This window comes from Lacerta agilis, chromosome 2 (genome assembly GCF_009819535.1).
Source record: "Lacerta agilis isolate rLacAgi1 chromosome 2, rLacAgi1.pri, whole genome shotgun sequence".
NCBI lineage: Eukaryota > Metazoa > Chordata > Lepidosauria > Squamata > Lacertidae > Lacerta > Lacerta agilis.
In genome coordinates this window covers 87,204,899-87,226,578 of record NC_046313.1, presented here as the reverse complement: position 1 = coordinate 87,226,578, position 21,680 = coordinate 87,204,899, and the positions used below count along the sequence as shown (strand labels likewise).

At 45.5% G+C, this 21,680-nt stretch overlaps 1 protein-coding gene across 3 annotated transcripts in view; it reads left to right on the top strand.

The window, feature by feature from the left end:
• Positions 1 to 1,858: 1,858 nt before the first annotated feature.
• GRM7 (glutamate metabotropic receptor 7) overlaps positions 1,859 to 21,680 on the top strand; it is a 391,610-nt gene continuing 371,788 nt past the window's right edge. For all 3 annotated transcript variants that reach the window (XM_033141172.1, XM_033141171.1, XM_033141169.1), the window contains exon 1: positions 1,859 to 2,430. In XM_033141172.1, the coding sequence (XP_032997063.1) occupies positions 1,921 to 2,430 (510 nt within the window). In that variant the 5' untranslated portion in view covers positions 1,859 to 1,920. The remainder of the gene's footprint in view (positions 2,431 to 21,680) is intronic.

Sequence of the window (21,680 nt, the reverse complement as noted above, 5' to 3'; positions counted from 1 at the left end):
GAATGGGATGCTCTTCCCAAGCTCTTCTGTAGGACTGGATGGGTAGAGCATCTGTTTGACTGAATGGGCACCTGTTTCTGCAATTGCATCCATGAGGCAGGCCTCAGTCGCACTGATGCAGTGGTAGAATGTATGAGAACCAGTAGACTGAAGCTGAATCCTGCTTAGACAGAAACACTGTGGGTGAGTGGTTCGCAGATTTGAGAACTGGAAAATTTGCTTGTTCTAGACTGAGTTGCACTCCCTCTGGAAGAGCAGGTATGCAGTGCTCTTTGAACCATTATTTGTCCATTGAGCTCCAGCTGGCCTTGGTCACAAATAGCACCTATCTCCAACTACGATTGCTGCACCAACTGCACATCTTTCCAAACAGTGACAATTTGGCCACTGCAACACTTTGTCGAGTTTAGACTCTTGTTGTTTTGCACTACATGGGGATTTCCTTGAAGCTAGGATCCAGGGGCTACAGCAGGTGCAAAATGCCTCAGCCAGAGCAGTGAGCAGTGCTCCTTATAGAGCACATATGCTCTGGGATCTGCACTGGCAGCCCAGCCACCACCAAACCAGCTTTTAATTGCCTACATATTTATATATAAAGCCCTAAACAACTCTGGTCCAGGTTACCTGAAATCTGTTTTTCCTCTGCACTGCACTGGAAACAAGCTACCCATTTCTAGCCCAGCCAACCTACCTTTTTCTTTTCTCTGAGCGAAAAAAGTGAAAAATAAAATACCTGAGCTCCTTTCAAAGGATGCTGTTCTTAAGGTTGGGATTCATGAAACATCTCCACATTGTTGTAATTCCTGTGATTTATTATTATTATTATTATTATTATTATTATTATTATTATTATTATTTACAATCCTTGCATTTACCTGCCATGTACCCAAACTTGCTGGAACATTATTACTGTCACTATTTACATTCTAGTCTTGTATTTGAAGAGTTTTAATCAAATAGGATAGAACTATTTCTGTAATCAAAAAGGAATCAGTCAGAACTCACCCTACAATCTAGGGTTCAGAAGACCGCTAGGTCATGCAACAGTTAAATTAATGAAACTATTTAAAATATACAAGATACGTTCAGATAGTTGCCTCTTCACATATGTATATGCACCCCTTTGTACATGTAGCACACCGCACACCTAAATTTCAAGCAAGGAAATGGTTACATCGAAGAACTGGGATCTCTACCCCAGAGAGCTTACGATTTGAAAGAGTTTGTGCTTTGGAATCAGTCTCCAGCGACTTGCGAGCGTTTTTCTACAAGCCACTGTACAGAGGAGCCTCCTCGTCCCAGAGCAATTGAGATCCTCCAGCACAGGACGCATCCACAAGAGAATGGAGAACGAACTGAGGGAGAGCTGCGAAAAGGCTCTCGGCATAAGCAACAGAAAGGACCCGAAGGAGAGAGACTCAAGGCAGGCAGGAGACGTCGACTGCCTCCGCCGAACCGAGGATGCTCCTTGTCTGCGAGAGGCTCGCCATCCCTTCTTCCCCGCGGCCTCTCCGCCTCGCCTCGCCGACGATTCCCTCCGCCTGCATCTCTGCGTAATGACGCGCAGGGAGAGCAGGCAGGCAGGCAAAGCTGGGGAGCAGGAGGAGGAGAAGGAGGTGGGCAGAGCGAGCGGGAGGCGGAGAGGAGCCGACCGAGCATTTAAAGCGGCAGCGCAGCCTCCCCTTCGCCCAGTAGCGAGCCCAGGCAGGCAAGCGAGCGCGGCAGGGAAACAGCGCGCCTACGGCAGCAGCCCGGAGCTGGACCTCCCCGCCCTGCCAGACCCGCCCCGGCCCGCCCCTCGGGGGAATCCTCGCTAGCTCGCGGCAAGAGGCGCCCAGACCCCCGGCTAGCTGGCTGGCTGACTGCTGCTGGAACAGCGGCGAACCCTCCTTCCTGCTCGTGGTAGCCTGGGTGCCCACCATGCTCCAGCCAGGGAGGCTGTGGCAGCTGCTGACTTTGATGAAGTTGCCCTGGTGCCTGCTGGAGTTCCTGTTGTCGGCGGTGGCGCACGGCCAGGAGATGTACGCCCCGCACTCCATCCGCCTGGAGGGCGACATCACCCTGGGCGGCCTCTTCCCCGTCCACGCCAAGGGCCCCACCGGCGTGCCTTGCGGGGACATCAAGAAGGAGAACGGCATCCACCGCCTGGAGGCCATGCTCTACGCCCTGGACCAGATCAACAGCGACCCCGAGCTCTTGCCCAACGTCACCCTGGGCGCGAGGATCTTGGACACCTGCTCCAGGGATACGTACGCGCTGGAGCAGTCGCTCACCTTCGTGCAAGCGCTCATCCAGAAGGACACCTCCGACGTGAGATGCACCAACGGGGAGCCGCCGGTCTTCGTCAAGCCGGAGAAAGTGGTGGGCGTCATCGGGGCGTCGGGCAGCTCTGTCTCCATCATGGTGGCCAACATCTTGAGGCTCTTCCAGGTAGGGCGCTCCGCGGCGGCTCCAGCATCAGGTTGTTGGCGCCAGAAATGGCCAGAGCTGGCAGGGAGTGGTGCTGAAGGAGAGCGCCAGCCGCGGGCATGGGAGAGAGCAGTCCCAGCAACGGAAACCAACCAACCAACTTGGCATTGTGCTGTAGGATCACTAGACTCGAGGTCTTCCTTAGGACCAGGATGCCCAGCGTTAGATAATCCTCCCCATACCACTTCCCTCCTGCAGGCAGTTCACACGCTCCCATCCCCCGGGGAGTTTGCTGCTCTGCTCTTTCCCTTTCCCAGCGCTCTCATCTCTCTTTTCCCAGCCGCCTCTTCCCTCCTTGGAAATCAGAGGCGCCCTCCCTTGCAGCACGTATCCTCGGGATTTTTCTCCTGACACTCTCTGGATTTATGATCCCATTTTCAAGAATCAATCAGTGAATCAAGACGACGGAGGGGGGAGACGCAAGGCGATGATTTCAATGGGTTTGCATTAGAGTGAAATACGGCTTGGCTAAAGGCAAGCGGTTCCCCGCCAAGCTCTCGGTTCAGTGATAGGAAGAGGCGATCTGTTGGGTGAGGAGGGGGCAGCTTCCACGAAACCGTGGGGAACCAAGCCGCCACTTTTCGGCTTTGGGGCTGGAGGAAATAACCTTGCTGGTTAATAGGAGGAAAAACAGGGGGCCCGCGTGGTGGCGGCACTGAAATCCGTATTCAGTTCGGTCGTCTTCTTCATTGATTTCTGTTCTGGTTTAAATTCCTGTCCTTTCCAAGAGTATGTGTATCTGTGACTCTCTCTCTCCCCCCCCCCTCGTTTTGTTGGGTGTGTTAGGACAATTTCAATTTGGGCATAATCTTTGCCTACCCGGGAGGGTAGAATACAAAGCAGAGTTGGAGCCGATGAATAGATAAGATCGATTTGGAAAGGGATCTTGTATGGAACCCAGCTCCTTCATTCCAACCGTTTCCATCAGCCTAGACAACAGGTCAGTTTATCTGGCTGGCCAGTCCATTTCAGCATCTGAATCAGCGTGTGCATGAGTGAGTGTTCCTGCAGGGAGATATCCCCCTACTTTCCTCAACTGCGAATGCCTTTCATTCCTCCCTCGAGTTGTGAGAGATGGCGGAGAAAACCGGATTAAAAGATTGGTGCTGGCGGTGGTTTGCGGTGCGCGCGCGCGCCTGTGTTGCTGCAGTGCTTTGCCCCCATGTGCGCTGGTTTTATTTGTCATGCATTTCTCTTGGCTCGCTCCTATAAACTGAAGCTCCCCTTGCCCCTTCGGATATCCAGCTGTGGTTTCGACGGGTCGGTGTCCAGCAGTTGCGCTGACAGCACGCGCGTCCTCTTTCTAGCCCAAGTTGCGCTTCCAAGTTAAAGCCCATCCCACTAAAAAAAACCAAAAAAAACCCCACCCAAACCACCCCCTGTTTCCCAGCTGCCTACAATCTCCCTGGGAAAGGTGGGAGAAAGAGCACAATCCTGACTCTAGCAGTCAATGGCCTTCTCACAAGTGTGTGTGTGGGTGTGGGTGTGTGTGAGAGAGAGAGAGAGAGAGAGAGAGAGAGAGAGAGAGAGAGAGAGAGAGAGAGAGTAAATTAACTGACAGCAAAGGCGTTTTTGCAATTCGGATACTTCTACGTTGGAAAGTGTGTGTGTGTGTGTGTGTGTGTGTGTGTGTGTGTGTGTTTGCAATAGCTGATTTGTAAATTGAAACTCCAGATGATTCTATCTTGGACATAAGAAGCACTTGCGTGTTATAGGGAGGGGGAGAAAAAGAGCTCCCCGGGACACAGAGTGGGGGCACTTCTCCGCCGTCCGCCCTCGCAACACCCTGTAATTACGCGTCTAATTGGCAAATGGCAAGTGTTCCTTGGAAGGCGGAGCGCAGAGAGGGAGCTGGCGGCTTTTGCTGCTGAGAGCGAGGGGGGAAGTACAGGCTGGGCTGGGTTGCCCGGAGCGGAGCGACGCCTCAACTTGTGGCTCGCAGCGTGAAGTTGGGATCCGCTACTTGTCCTCTTTTGGTACCGTTGGTCCAGCGCGGATTCCCCATTTCTCGTTCCCCCAGCGGGGCTGCCTTTCCTGACTGCGTTTCATGAGGCGGCGATAGCGCTGCTCCGGCTGCTCTGCTTTCGCCTAGCCTGGGGGCGGTGAGAGGAGGGAGAAATCTGGTGGTGGTCCGCTCTTACCTCTGGGGGCCGTGGCTCTGCAGCAGGTGGGAAGAAGGGAGGTGCAGGTGCTGCCGCCACTGCCCAAGGATGTCCGATTCCTGGGTCTTCCTTCTCTCTTCCGTTTTCCCCAAGCCAGGAGGTGGAGGATGGGAGCGCTCAGCCGGATTTCCCGTTGCTTCTGGCATCTGAGCTTTGCAGGCATCTCTCCAGGAAGAACTTGCTTGTTCAGTGCGGAGCGTTACACCTCCCCAGTGAAACTGCCAACTTGGGAAGCTCAGCTGCTGCTTCCCAATTATCATCACTCATGGAGGGTGACAAAGCCACCAGCAGCCACACCAGGGTCCTTCTTGTGACAGGGTGGGTCTTCTGGCTTTTCATTTACCATCTAGTTGTCCTATAATATGTGGTTTTTTAAAAAAATATATTATTATTTCATTTTTTTGTAATAGGCATAAATTTTTCATTTGAAACCTAATGAAACATTTTTGAAGGCAGTTGGAACAGTGGTAGCACTAGGGGAAAAAATAGGAGGGGCACGGGCACAGAAAGGGCAAAATATTTTTCTAGGTGGGTGAGTTGTGTCCCACATTTTAAGATCCGCAACAGAAATATATGTTAATCATAGGCATTCAATAATGGGGTTGGGGGCGACAAACTCCTTCAGATGTCTTCTAAAGGTTATATACCGGTAGTTCCACATCTCCTTGATATCTGATTTGTTCCACGTGGTGGGTGCCACTACTGAGAAGGCCCTCTGCCTATTCTCCCTGTAGCTTCACTTCTCACAGTGAGGGAACTGTCAGAAGGCCCTCAGTGCCGGATCTCAGTGTCCAGGCATACTTTTTTGGAGACATTTCCTCCCCACAGCAGTTCCTCCCTTCCGTCTTCTGTTTCATCTATGCAATCATGGAATGTCTGCTGTGTTTCCAGTATTGTTGATCTTACATTTCATGTCAGGAAGGCAAGAGTAAAACTTGTCTTGGCACAATAAATTAAGACACACACACGTCTTCGGCATCCCCAGATCTCGTTATGTCATCACCCTGCCAGAAACTGCTGTTCTGGATACGAATATTTTACAGGTGTGCATTACTACAACTTGAGGTTCCTATCCCCTCATTCCTCTTCATGTACTGCTCGAGAGTCACATTCTTCATCCCCAACACAGCTGCCTCTTTGAAAAGGTCTCTGGAAATTGACTGCAGACAAGAGAAGAAATGTAGCACTACTATTAGAGTACTGTGTTGCTCTGGATGTGCAACAGGTTAGGGTAGTAGACGAAAATGCCATGGTTACCACGCTTCTTCCTGGGCCTTCAGCATATGTGCCCATTACCACCATATGTTTCAAATGCACTTTGGTGTGTATATTTTTAGCCAAAGACACTATAGAGGGGTGGCTTCATCATGTGCCACCCAGTTCAAGTCTCCTCCTCCGCCATGAACTTAGCTGAGTCTTTAGGCAAACTACTCTATCCCAGTTCCCCCATCTGCAATGCAGGGGTTATGATACTGGCCTGACTTACAGAGCTTTGCTATAAAAATGTTGGTGATGAGGGTAAGTATGGGTGGAGAGTGCTAAAAGACAAAAGTGTCTGGAGTTTATTCTCCACTGCACTAGGGCTAAACACAGCATTCTTTCAGAATCAAGCAAATTATATATTTCTTTCTGTGCTCCACAAACAATCTGTGTCTCCTCGTAAATCTGTTAAGATCTCGCTCTTCAAAAATATTCGTATTTCTCAGATAGTGATTTTAAAAAGTGCAAAACCAAACAGCCTCCCCCATCATTTTAGATTATAGGCCTACTATATACACAAAAGAATCACACATTTATACATGGGACATTGGTATAATTAAGAGGGAACTAATATATTTCCCAGGGGAACTGATGCTGCAGGATTCATTGCCACTTGGGAAAGATGGCTATTTATTTACATGAAGGCTTTGAATACCCCCCCCCCCTGATGCATTTTTGTAGTAGTATGTTGCTTGCAGGCTTGGGATCCATTCAGATTATTATTATTTTCCATTAGAAAATTTCATTATGATGTACATAAACAGAATATAGAGTATTTTTTATTTCTGCTTACAGTTAGCTAAAGTTGTATGTTGGAGGACAAATGTCTATGGGGGCCCATAGAGATACATTTCCCATTTTACTGAAGAAGAGCCTTGTTGTCAGATGTAGAGAAGCCCAGAGCCCTAGGTGACCAGGACACTTTAGGAATATTTTGGAATAATGCAAGAAATGTACTGTATATTTGCATGGTTGTCTGTTGCTGTTGTTGGTTCAGTTTGTTGGATGGTTATCTGCCAATGCTCACCTTGTATCTCAGGAAGCGGTGGAAGAATTGTTAACATACAACAGTTTGTTGAGACAAGTTGGCAACATTCTCAGAATATAACTCTGAGAAATGTTATTACATGAGTTTTTGCATAGAATGAGAATTTTGTAACATGCCACAATTCCTATTGTGTCCTCCTTCAGAGAACTGCGGTTTGTTTAAACCAGGTGTGGTTAACTTTTTTTCTAGCTTGGGGGCTACACTGACAATCAGCTACCCCTCTGAGGGCCAAATGCTAGTGGTGGGCATGGCCAATGTGTATGTGTACACATACACACATGCTACACATACAATTCCCATGCATTCTAGATTCAGGTAGGCAGCTGTGTTGTTGTGACGCAGTCGAAAAAAATAAATAAATGATTGTCCAGTAGCACCTTAAAAAAGGTAAAGGTAAAGGACCCCTGACAGTTGTCCAGTTGCAAACGACTCTGGGGTTGCAGCGCTCTTCTCGCTTTACTGGCCGAGGGAGCTGAGGTTTGTCCGCAGACAGTTTTTCTGGGTCATGTGGCCAGCATGACTAAGCTGCTTCTGGTGAAACCAGAGCAGTGCACGGAAACACTGTTTACCTTCCCGCCGAAGCGGTACCTATTTATCTACGTGCTTTCAAACTGCTAGGTTGGCAGGAGCTGGGACCAAGCAACGGGAGCTCACCCTGTCGCAGGGATTTGAACAGCCAACCCTCCAATCAGCAAGCCCTAGGCTCAGTGGTTTAGACAACAGCACCATCTGCGTCCCTTAGAGACCAACCAAGTTTGTTCTGGGTATAAGCCAGGGGTCTGCAACCTTTAAGACACAAAGAGCCACTTGGACCCATTTCCAAAGGAAAAAACAACAACTGGGAGCCGCAAAACCATTGCGACATTTAAAACAAATATAACGCTGCATATATTGTTTCTTACCTTAATGCAATAATAATAAATAACGTATAGGAGCCAATGCAAAGTATAATTAGTAAAAACAACAAGAATAAGTTCTTACTTTTTTGCATTGACTCAGGGGTGTACCCAGGATCAAAACGGGGGGGGGGGGCAAGCCATGGTCGTTCAGGTTGTGACATTTCAGCACAGAAAGGCGAATGAAACCAAAATTTTAGGGAAATTCTATATAATTATAGCAGTGCTTTATTACAGTAGTTATTACAATTATTTGCTTGGTTTTTTTAAATTTTTATTCTAGTTACATGTCTTATACCAGGGGTGGCCAACTCCCAAGAAACTGTGATCTACTTTCAGCAGTGATCTACCCCCGTTTTTTGGGGTTCAGCTCAAAGTTGTTTTTGGGGGGTGTGGTGGGTGGGAGAGAGGGCTTCCCCCTCTAAGATAGGTTGGCAAGCGAACTAATAAAGAAAGAAAAAGGGGGGGTGGGAATGGAAAAGTGGGGTGGAAAAATATAAATTGGGGGTGGGGTGGGGTGGGGTGGGGAGGATATCTATTAAAAATATGTAGTAGTTTAAAAAATAAAAATAAAGGGGGGGGAAATCTTTTTCTTCTTTTTCCTTTTTTTGAACACAAAAACAAAAGGGGAAGAGAAAAGAAAAAGGGGGGATAGAGGGAGAAAAGGGTAATAATAAAAATTCAAATAGAGTGGCTGCAGCAGCTGTGGGGGGGTTTGTTTGTTTTTCGTTTGTTTGTTTGTTTTAAAAATGGGATTTCTCCCCTTGGATTAAAAAAGGAGGGGAGGAAGAAAAAGAGAGGGGAGTGGGAGAGCAAGGCAAAAAGCCAAAAAGCAAAAAACAGGTTTGAGGGGGGGGGGGAAATCGCGCCAGGCACTGCAGCGCGCCGGCCTCGGGGCTCCGGGCCCCCGAGCCGCCCTTGGGGCCGTCGTTGAGCATGTACACCGCCCGCAGCGAGCGCTGGCGAAGCACCGGTTGGCGGAGGTTTCAGAAGCAGCCCGGACGTTTTCGCCGCCGCCCCCCCAAAGCAGATCTACTTCATCCTGTCGGCGACCATCACCACCCTCCCGTCACGGCGACGCCTGGCCCGCCTGCTCCGCCCTCTGCGCGGCCACTTTGAAAAGGATTCCGCCCGACAGGGGCCGCTCAGAACAGGGGCCGCTCCAATCGCCTCCGCCACCTCCCGCCACCTTTATTATCCCGACTCTTTTCTCTCCCTCTCTCTCGGTAACTCGCAAAGCCCAGCTCCTTCTTCTCCCCGCCCTAACGCCACCCTCATTGGCACGTTCCCCTCAAACAGGAACAGGCATCCCGGCGGCTCATTGGCCGGACGAAGCGTCGCTCTCCCGTGCCCGCCTCCCGCCTTCATCCTCAGTGGCTACATCGGCGGTAAGGCCCCGGCTCCGAGCCTATGCGCCAAGGTGGGCGATCTGTCCTGCCAATCGGCACGCCGAGGTGGTAAAAGCTCAGCCCTCCCCACACGCTTATTGGTGTGAAGAAGTCGCTTCCTCTCTCTGGGAGTGGTCAAGGTGGACATCAATCTTGGGTCTGTCCTCGGGAACCCCGAGAGGGCTGAGAAAGACCGCCCAGCTGTTCAACGTTGATGCGGATTATTCATGGTGTTTTTTTTGGCCCCCTTTTTTTTTGCCGATAACCATTTAATTATTATTGAAAGGGCATTGAAAGGGGGCATGCCGGAGCCGCGGGAGACCTGTCAGAGAGCCGCATGCGGCTCCGGAGCCGCAGGTTGCTGACCCCCGGTATAAGCTTTCGTGTGCATGCACACTTCTTCAGATAGCCATACAATTCCCATACAGTTTACACACACGTACACTCACACTCACCATACATACTTTCCCTCCACACAAACTTTCACGTAACAGTAGATTGTGGTTTTCCATTACATCAGAACAGGATCATTATCAGATAGGCTTTGTGGAATGAAAACATCTGGAAATGTATATGTTAATAAATATCATTATAGAAGAGATAAAGGCATTATATATGTTTGTGACTTACAGCCTGCAAAGTTTAATGTGGCCTAGTCTGCATGACATGGTAAGCCAAACTATGGCTCAGTGCGACTATGGATGGGTGAGCTGCTGGATAGCTGCTTTGCTCCTCTGTGGTCCTTTTGAATACTATTTGTTCTTCGCTGCAGCTCAGAGAGGAGAGGGTTTGACTACAAGTCCTGTTTCAGGTGACCCACTAAACCAAAGTTTGGCTTTGTTTAGCCTGGCAGAAGAAAGGATTGGGGAACAGCAAAACAGCTGCAAGCATTTCTCTTGGGGCCTCCATTTTTGCATAGTCTTGCTAAGCCATACCATGTCATGGGAAACAGGTCTGTGTGCTACCTGTGTAAATAAGCCAGTACAGGTAAAACACCACAGGTAAAACTTACATGCAATTTCAAGCACAGGGCCTTTCAGTGGGGCCAAGCTTATTCTATGCTGAATGTGTAGTGTGCACCTACCCTCTCTAGTTTGGGTGCAGGCAGTTCCAACAAAACCCTGCCCCCTCCTTTCGTGGCTATGGGCGGTAGACTATAAATTGCTGTTGGTGTACATAGGAATTCCTGCCCCCTCAAGCCCCATAGCTGCAGGGGGGCAGGGTTTTTGTCTAGATCACAGCTGGGGAGGGAAAAGATAAACCTCTCCTCCCCATGGCCTGTGCACATTGTCCCTACATGTTACAATTGATTAAAGAGAAGCTGATAAAATTAAACTATCCCCCAAGGACCTCCTTGGAAACTAGTCTTCAGGATGATAAGAAGTACTTGTTAATGAGGACTCAATGAACAGAAAGCTTTTTCCAAAAGGCTGGTTGGACTAGACCCGGGAATGCCAAAGACTGTATAAACTGTCAAAGGGCTTTTCCCATTCTCTAGCTGTGGGGCACCTTGTCCACAGAGAGTTATGTAGATGGTTTGTCCACGCACCTATGGCTGCTACAAGGGAACTTGCACATTTTCTCATTTGGGCCCCTCCCTTTAACTCTACGTTTTTGCTCACTGAATGGAGATTGTGATCTGGAGACTTTTCCTTTCCCAGCTTCCATCCTCTTTGTTTTCTTGGCTCTGTACTATATTAATTTTTATGAAAGTAATATTGATTACACTTGAGATGGCACCATGCTAATAGGATAAACTTGCAGACATTACGTTCTGAGTTTTCTTCTCTAAAAATTGGTTTCACTTGGAGGCACTGATCCATCCTACAAACCGCACCATATCAGATGCTGTTATTTCTATTTATAGCAATATGCTAATTAATCTCAATGAGTGACAATGGAGAGTGTCCTGGGGATAGGAATATGATGAATTTTGTCATAATATTGAGGGAGATGAAGCATATAATTAAAGCCATTTGAGAAGCATAATACAATCAGAGCACTGGAGGTGTATGAATATCCTGGACAATCAGGAAGAAAGTGATAGAAAAGAATTTGGCTTTTGTAAGCATGCTCATTTGGTCATAAAAGCATAAGAGGCCCACATGGCCTCTCATATCACAGTTCTGTGCACATGTACTCCAAGTGAGTATAAGATGGTAGACTTAGTAAACAAACTCTTGCCCTCAGACACCGTGGAAGAAGGAAAGTAAAGCCAGCTTTCTTGTCAAAGACTGGATGAGAAAAGCAAGTTTCCCCTTCCCTCAGTGGCTAACATCTGGTTGGAGAAATGAATTGAAAGTAACAGACAGGAGACAAAACAATAGCCATCTACTTTGAGAAGGAGATATTGCCAGCCAGTATAATGGGGTTAGATGATCTCAAGGGGCAGACCCCTGTATTTGGCTTCATAATGTTTGACAGTGTGTGTGTGTGTGTGTGTGTGTGTGTGTGTGGTTTATAAATACTTATAAATAAAGAAATATGTATCCTGGAATGTGATTGCTGGTCCTCAGTATTATTTGCCCAGAAGCTACCAGAAACTAAAGATTCCCAGATGTAGAACTCCATAAGTGAAATTCTCTCCTCAAGACTAGGGTGACCGCAAGAAAAGGGATGACTTTAATAAATAAGTGTGGGGTGCTTTTCTAACAGCTGCAGCACTGCTATACAGCAATCAACACTCATTGAACATGCCCCTTTGTTGTTGTTCAGTCATTCAGTCGTGTCCGACTCTTCGTGACCCCATGGACCAGAGCACGCCAGGCACTCCTGTCCTCCACTGCCTCCCACAGTTTGGTCAGACTCATGTTGGTAGCTTCGAGAACACTGTCCATACATCCTTATTAAAGGTCTTGGAGCCTCGTCCAACATGGCCACCCTACATAACACTTGGAAATGATGGCATATTCAAGCAGAAACTGGGAGTCCTGATCATTGCTCATACTGCGCTACAGCTAACTGACACCGAGTGCAGAATTCTTAAGTTCCGTTTACCATTTGTAAGCATAAGACATCGCAATTTAAAATCACAAAGGAAGAAAATGGAAGCATTGCCTCCCCATTCTGCTCCCGCTCTGCTCTGTCCCATTCCACCCCTACCCCACCCCACCCTTTTAGTGATGTCTTTTATGATGTTTCTGGGTCACTTCTGGGTTCGGCACATGTGTGTGATTGCGCACATATTGGTCATGCCTAAAATGGGGGTTGCCTGTACTGTGTAGGTAGCACATCAACTACATACTAGCCCAGAAGTGTGTGTGTGTGTGTGTGTGTGTGTGTGTGTGTGGAGGGGGGACTATAAAAAAGAAAGGTGCCAAATAGTATTGGAGGTTTGATGTAACAGGTTGTTGTTGTTGTTGTTGCTGCTGCTGCTGCTGCTGTGTCATAAATTGTGCTGGTTTCTCACATTCCATTCAGACCAGCAGGAATTAACACAGGCATTTTCATAGATCCCTTGAGGTTTGCAGGTGTCCAGTGTGCTGATTCAGCAAGCCTAACTAGGCCTCGGAAAGCTTCTGTTTGAAATCAGACTTTGAGTTGCAAAGGCTTTTTAAATCACAAATTGGTTTTCTTCCCAAGATTCAGCTGCAGAGGTGGCCGAGACAAATCTGCTTGTGACGATTGATTGGTTACAGAAGAGAAACAAAAGGGTCGTCGTGAAAGAATTCAGATGATTAGTTTTAAGCTTACTATTACATTGCAAAACATGGCTTTGTTACCATATGGTCCATCAAGATTCCCACAGAATCTAGCAGCAAATTCAAAGTTACATTAGGGCAGTTTTATCTGTGAATCCTTCAGCTGGAAGTGTTTACCAGAATGCCCAGGGGCAGGCTCTGTAAGATTTCACCCTTCCCTTCCCAGAAGCATACTTTTCTCCACTAACACCCTGCTTTGGGCCATAATTTCACTTTTGTTTTTAGGTTTTCCATCATATCTCCTACTTTCCCCTCTTTTCCTTAATTGAGACCTTTCACGGCCACAATAGGAGACTTCATTTACAACTCCTGCTTATGGAACATCATTCCTTGTTTGCTGCTATCTTCTGAAGTTTCCTGTGTCACAGCCAAGCAAATGTTTCACATGAGTCCAAAGTCTACCACCCTTTCTCAAACGTGGGTCCCCGACGTACCCTCCAACGTTTCTCTGATGAAAATAGGGATGTCCCATTCCATAATGATAATTTTACTGGGTTGCCCCAGCCACTCTGAGAAGCTTCCAAAATATATAAAAACATAATAAAACATTAAACATTTTTTTTTAAAAAAAACCTTCCCTCTACAGGATTGCCTTCAGATGGCTTGGGGGGGGGGATCAGAAAACTCCCTACCTTCCAACATTTCTCCAATGAAAATAGGGATACCCTAAGGAAAAGCGGGTGGCGCTGTGGGTTAAACCACAGAGCCTAGGGCTTGCTAATCAGAAGGTTGGCGGTTCAAATCCCCATGATGGGGTGAGCTCCTGTTGTTCGGTCCCAGCTCCTGCCCACCTAGCAGTTCGAAAGCACGTCAAAGTGCAAGTAGATAAGAAGGTACCGCTCCAGCAGGAAGGTAAACGGCGTTTCCGTGCGCTGCTCTGGTTTGCCAGAAACGTTTTTGTCATGCTGGCCACATGGCCCAGAAGCTGTACGCCGGCTCCCTTGGCCAGTAAAGTGAGATGAGCGCCGCAACCCCAGAGTCGGAGCTAATGGTTAGGGGTCCCTTTACCTTTTAGGAAAAGTGGGACATTCTGGGATCAAATCAGAAACTGGGATGGCTTCTCTAAATCAGGAACATCCCTGGAAAATAGGGACACTTGGAGGTTGTGCCCCAGCTGTTGTTGGACTAAAGCTCCCATCAACCCTGATCACTGGTCTAGTCATTGTCTTTGTCATTTACTCCAAATAAGTGATCAAAAGTCATGAGATCTTGATCCTGTTCTCTTTTTTATTTTTATTTTTTTTATTTATTTAATTGAAATTCATGGATAACATACACACTCTTAAATAAACAAAAATGAAAACAATCATATACTAATAGTCTTATGCATGTTTACAGAAATTAAATCTAAATTAAATTTGTACAATCTCTTTTCCCCTATCTTTTTGCTAACATAAAATAGACTTCCTATCATTTCCCAATGCATATAATTTTTCTGATGTTGAATGTACTTATCATTATTACCTCAGCCAAAATCATATTCCACCATAGCATAGGAGGGTTGCCATGTTGTGGGAGAGGGGGAGGCAGAATTCCTGCACTTTTATTGCTCCAGGTGTTTCCCATCACAGCACCTTCGTTATGCAAAAAATACACCTGTTGAATTTCTGCCTGTACGATCACTGATAAATCATGCATAGGAGCTCTGCAGGAAAAAAAAAAGTGGTGGCAAGGTGTGCATGCCAGTTCACAGCAGGGGAGGAAAATACCACCAGAAAAGCATCTTACTCTTTGCAGATAAAATCTTTTTTTCAAGAAAAAGAAATATTTTGTTCAGCATGCCTCAGCAAAACAAACAATCAGCAGCTAACCTTAGTAATGAGTTAGCATTGCAGAGTTCTGTCATTTCAAGAATCTGGAATTGCAAGTTTTTTAGGGACATGTTCATCATGTCCATTCAGTAGTATTTCAGCAACCAATATGGGATCAAATTCCCACTCACTCAGTGCCTGTACCTGCAAGACTTTTTTGCACTTTGAATGCAAAATACATCAGCAGTGAATCAAATGCAAATGTGCCTACCAGTATTACGACCACAGCAAAGTCTCTGAACTCCAGTATTCACATTTGAGCCTAAAGAGTCTTGCAGCTGGCCCAGAGACCTCAAGTGGAACATCTTGAACAACTCACAATCATCCATCCTCAGTCCAGTCACTAAAATGGTGATAATAATTGCCCACTTCATTGCGTTCTTGTGACTGATAATGCTTTATAATGAGATATGGATTAAAACATTTTGCACATTAAAAGTTCTATAAAATGTAATTAAGTCTTAGAGAAGCCCGTGAAAAACATGGGCTGTGTCTTTCTTTATCAGCATGCTTTGAATTTTGCTGTTGCTCTAAATGGAACATGGGAAAGGGCTGCATACAGAGTCAGACCATTTGTTCATTTAGCATTACAGCTCAGTATTGTCCACACTAATTTACTGTTAGTCTACAGCAGCTTTACAGGTTTTCAGGTAGGAACTTCTTCAGTTGTACTTGGAGATTCCTGTGATTTAACTGGGAACTCCTGCATGCAATAAATTATTATTATTATTATTATTATTATTATTATTATTTAATGTTACATTACTACTACTACTACTTCAATTTAGTTCATGCCTAATAAAAACCATCTCTGGGTAACTTACATATATTACATTGCAACTTGACTTACATTTACAACTTGAGCTTCCCCATTCGACTATGACCCTCCTTTTACCAATTTGCAAGTTTAAAAATTTACCACATGTTTCTCTCTGTGTGATGGTAAATGCCCTATGGGGCAGGGGCTGGGGAGAGAAGAGGAGAGAGAGAAGGGCGATGACTCAATGTGAACATATGTCATGAGCTTCCTTGCAGCAGTGATGTGACTCAGTAGATGTGGAGCTCGCTTGGGGTCAGGTCACAAAGGAAAAGAGCCTCTATCCAACGACTCTTGATGGGACAGTTGCCTGCTTTCTGCCGGCTTTTCTGCTCCTGTCTCATTAGCAACAGCCTGGCACACAAAAATTAAACATTCTCTATCTGACCATTCTCATGCACACCAGTTCCATGGGAAAGTACATTGTACAAAGTGGCATGGAATGAATTTATTCCCACTCTGATTTCTGTGACAGCAGCAGAACACACTGCAGTGCAGGTGTGCAAACTGACCCTTAGATGGACATTCTTGACCACTGTAGCCAGTGTCTGTCCATTCACAGGAATCATAGAGTTGGAAGGGATCCCTAAAGTCATCTAGTCCAACCCCCTGCAATGCAGGAATCTCAACTAAAGCATTCAAGACAGATGGCCATTCAACCTCTGCTTAAAAACCTCCAAAAAGGAGAGTCCACAAACTCCTGAGGGAAACCTTTCCACTGTCACAGATCTTACTGTTAGAAAGTTCTTCCTGATGTTAAGTCGGAATCTCCTTTCTGTTAACTTGAATCCATTGGTTTTGGTCCTACTACCCTCTGGAGCAGGAGAAAACAAGCTTTCTCCAACTTCCATGTGACAGCCCTTGAGATATTGGATGCTGGCTATCATATCTCCTCTCAGTCTCCTCCTTTCCAGGCTAAACACACCCAACTTCCTCAACTGTTCCTCATAAGGCTTGGTTTCCAGACCCGTGAGCATCTTGGTCGCCATCGTCTGCACACGTTCCAGCTTGTTAACATCCTTCTTAAACTGTGGTCCCCAGGATTGGACACAGTATTCCAAGGGTGGTCTGACCAAGGCAGAACAGAGTGGTACTACTACTTCCCTTGATCAGGACACTAGACTTCTGTTGATGCAGCCTAGAATAGCATTAGCTTTTTTTGCTGCTGCATCACACTGTTGACTCATGCTAAGCCTGTGGTCCACTAAGACCCCTAAATCCTTTTCACATGTACTACTGGCAAGCTGCTCTTTGTGCAGCTGGTTCCTACACTGAAACTCATTTTGTTAGTTTGGGCCCAGTTCTCCAATCTGTTAAGGTCATTTTGAATCCCGATTCTGTCTTCTACAGTGTTAGTGATGAGACACCTCTGATGAGCATAACAGAAGTGTTCCATGTTCCCTGCATGGGCACCACAACTTTGAAGCATAACCTTGCACCCAGTAGGATACAGTCTACGTGTGACACCAGCCTGCTAGTTAGGGTGAAATGAATTGAATTATATTGATAAATGGCAAGGTAAAATTCATTTCCACTTCGTTCTCACAATTTTTTTCCCATCCGACGCCTGCAGTTAAATCACTGCTTTTAATATCCAGCACACAAGATTAATAAGCCATTCTTTTCCAAATTGATTGTGATATCCAGAAACACTTTATAATAGAGTAAATCAGGGGTCCCCAAACTAAGGCCCAGGGGCCGGATGTGGATCAATTGCCTTCTAAATGTGGCCCGCGGACAGTCCGGGAATCAGCGTGTTTTTACATGATTAGAATGTGTCCTTTTATTTAAAATGCATCTCTGGGTTATTTCTGGGGCCTGCCTGGTGTTTTTTACATGAGTAGAATGTGTGCTTTTATTTCAAATGCATCTCTGGGTTATTTGTGGGGCATAGGAATTCATTCATATCTTTTTTTCAAAATATAGTCTGGCCCCCCACAAGGTCTGAGGGACAGTGGACTGGCCCCCAGCTGAAAAAGTTTGCTGACCCCTGGAGTAAATGAAGACTGGGTAGTGATATACACAAAATAGTTCCTGACTTAGGTCAAAAGAACTTTTTGGCTACCAGTGCCCCAGGGGCTCTTATATGGTTCAAAAAAATCTCTCCATATTATGAACTCTAGTAGTGTGCTAACCCAATGAAGGATGCTAAGAAGAGCACCTGCTCTGGGACCCCAATAGGCTGCTAGTCTACAAAGCTCCTGTAGAGCAGTGTTCCCAATCTAGGGGCCATATGGCCCCCTGTGGAACGCCCTCCCATCAGAGGTCAAAGAGATAAACAACTACCTGACATTTAGAAAATACCTGAAGGCAGCCCTGTTTAGGGAAGTTTTTAATCTGTGACATTTTAATCTATTTTAATATTTGTTGGAAGCCACCCAGAGTGGCTGGGGAAACCCACCCAGATCGGTGGGGTACAAATAAATTATTATTATTATTATTATTATTATTATTATTATTATTATTATTATTATTAAAGGGTCCCAGGATATTCCAAGGGGGCCGCAGGTGAAAATTACATAAATGGGGGGCACAACACAAGGCTAGGGGGCCACATAGAAAAGTGAGAAGTGAAGGGGGGGATCAATTTTAAAAAAATTAAAAAATCCTGCTTGGTTGGCTATCTGCTTGGCCGATCACAAAGTGATTTACCGTATTTTTCTGTGTATAAGACTATATTCCCCCCTATTTTTTCAAGTTTAAAATTGGGGGGTCATCTTATCCACAGATAGTGCATATGGGGGATTTCTTTATTTGGAGTCCCAAAAAACAGGAGTCGTGTTATACATGATGGCGTGTTATACATGGAAAAATACGGTAAATACCTACCTTACTACTGGTAGGATAGCGGGGCATGGGCATAGCCAGGATTTTTGTTAGGGGGCAGGCTTTTGTTAGGGAGGGCAGAACCTCAGAATTGTATTGAATTTTTACTTATTGGGGGGCAGCTGCTCCCTTGTCCATGCCTGCGGGGGGGGGGGGGGTGCACAGGAAGGAAACAAGGTCAGAAGCAGGTTGGGAAACACTGCCATAGAGAACATTCCCTCAAGATCCCCTTTCAGCCCTCTCCTTGCTTGGTGCTTTAGAGACCACTGGATTTCAGCCAGCGTGTCTCATATATTAGTAGATTTAGTTTCAACTGTCTGGACCCACCTGCAACTTCACCATTGCTTTTCAGAACCGTATTTCATGTTTTAGAAGTCTAGGAGGTAAATTTCTTGACACTGTAAGGCAAAGGGTGATCTGGAGGTGAACTAGCACCACAGTGCGTTCTGATAGCGTTCAGCTTTTAGCAGTTTCACAGGGGGGGAAATTCCTGCAGAACGTTCAGCTAAGAGGCTACTGTTTTGTCTCCGGAGAAAAGCATCATGGGAAGCGGGGAAGCACCCTGGCCTGGTCCATCGACTAGAGAAGGAGCAGCTGCAGAGAGCTTACTTCGTAACTGATAACCTTTTATTTAGAGCATACCCTTCTTTCCCACTCCCTAAAGGAATTTATCAATGCAGCTTACAAATATGAAAGCAAACATAAGAAGAACAGTGAATCAACAAGTAAAAAACAAACAATCAAACTAAAAACCACAGGAAAAGAACAGAAAGAGCAGCACTCACAATCAGCACACTTAGCAGCAAAAGATGGTAAAGTGTACTGTATTTAAAAAAGGAATATTTTCAATTGGCAGCAGAACACCAGGAAGATGATAGCCTATCCTCTTGGGAGTTAGATTCCCAAATTTACGTTTTTTTCCTTCTCCCTACCAATCCCTTATCCTTTTGTGCCATGTCTTTTAGATTGTAGGCCTGAGGGCAGAGATCATATTATTGTTGATCACTGTAAAATACTCTGGCAAACGTTTTTGTTGAAAAGTGGGGGAAATTGGATTTTTAAAAATAAATAAATAAAAGTAACTCTTTCTTTAAAAATATATACGGCGTATAAGACTACTTTTTAATCCAGGAAAATCTTCTCAAAAGTCGGGGGTCGTCTTATACGCCGGGTGGAGAATCTGCGGTCGAGTATATCTCAAACTCTATATTTTAACGGGAAAAGTTGGGGGTCGCCTTATACGCCCAGTTGTCTTATACGCCGGAAAATACGGTATATATACTTTCCATAACAAATGGATTCTACGAGTTGCCCAGATGTTCTACCTGTACTTAGAGAACAGATTCATGAGCTTATAGCTATTAACTTTTCTGCAGCAGCAAGAGATGGTGGAGGAACTGAAACAAAAAACAAAGAAAAAAGCCAGCATATTAGAAGTGCATGAATGCCCGCAGCAAGGCAGCTATTACATAAATGTCTTGATAATCATGCATTATCTATCTACCCATTTGACAAAATGAACATTTTGTCTAAGAAATCATACCTACCACCCCATTCCTATTCATCATGAGTCACGTTGCTTTGTTAGAGGGTTGTCAGGCTCAGATTCAACATCCATTTATGAATGTCCCATTTTCTGCTTTGATGCTGGGTTGCTGATGGAAAACAAACATTTTTTTGGTGGCCTGAAGAGGTCCTAGAACATTGTGTGTGTGTGTGTGTGTGTGTGTGTGAACAGAAATGTACATAAATTCAAAGGCAAGTCCATGATTGAAGCCAACTCACTGTGTTTTGTTTTAGAGGTACACACTTGCATAATGGACTGAGCTCAGGGAAGGAAAAGAAAACAGCTTGAAAGGAATCTGATTTCCAAAAACCACCTCCACCCCCTTTCCTGAATCATAGGAAGTAGAGCTGCCAGGTTTAAAAGGTGCTCCTGAACCTTTTAATACAGTTGTGGAGCAAGGAAAATTCAGCAGGTGTAACTTGTCACCTGATTTTAAAATAATAATAATAATAATAATAATAATAATAATAATAATAATAAACAGTTCTGCCTTCTTTTTCAAGGATTCTAAATTTACCTGATGAATGTACATGTGGCCAGTCCTACTTGGAGGAGGTGCCAGTGCCTTGCAAAAGGTAGAAAATCAAGGCTTGGCCTGCAGGAGTTAAATCATAGCAGGTAAGCACAAGAAAATCGAGAAAGAGGATCAGGAAGTGGAATGGCTAGGCAAGTGGTTCTTCTGAGATTGCCAGCCTTTGAACTAATCTCTGTAAATGCCTAGGATTTATTGGGTTTTTTTTTACACTATGGAGGTGGGCGTATCAAATGTGGGCCCTGCTGAAATAACAGAGGCCCCACCTGTATTGGTATTCTGCCAGCTTTTAAAGAGGCATCTTTTTACACAGGCGTTTCCTTAATCTCTCAACCCGAGTCTTCCCGTTTTAATTGCTGTGTTGCTTTAATGGGATTGTTTGATTGTGCATTTTAATTATTTGTGGATGCTTATATTTTGATGTCTGTGTTACCTCTTAGAAGCCTGTTGTAGTGTGTGTGTATATCTCACAAAAGCTGACTTACATTACATTAACTCAAATAGCTCTTTTTTGCACTAGGAATGGGAAAGCTGTGGCCCTCTAGCTTTCATCAGCCCCGGCCAGCAGGGTTGATGATCAGGGATGGTGGGAGTTGTAGTCCAACAACAACCAGAGAGCCAGAGTTTGTTGGCAAGGTGATGTCTCTGCTTTTTAAGATGCTTTCTAGGTTTGTCATTGCTTTTCTCCCAAGAAGCAGGCGTCTTCTAATTTCGTGACTGCTTTCACCATCTGCAGTGATCATGGAGCCCAAGAAAGTAAAATCTCTCACTGCCTCCATTCCTTCGCCTTCTATTTGCCAGGAGGTGATGGGACCAGTGGTCACGATCTTAGTTTTTTTGATGTTGAGCTTCAGACCATATTTTGCGCTCTCCTCTTTCACCCTCATTAAAAGGTTCTTTAATTCCTCCTCACTTTCTGCCATCAAGGTTGTGCAGCAACATTGCTCTCTTTGCCATTCAAAGTCTGACCTGCTAATTCCTGCTGATCAAATAGCGATTTAAGTCACTGTTGCAGACAAACCCTGGCAAAAAAAAAGGCCCAGGGGGGCAAAATAGGAATTTCACTGAAGCACCACTTGTGTTTTTAACAACATAAAAGAAAAAATAAATAAAATGTGTTTATTCTTCTGTTTACCCTCCTTAATCACTGGGCTTTCTTTGAACACAAGATTGTGACTGCTTCTGTATTTTTACATATGCAGG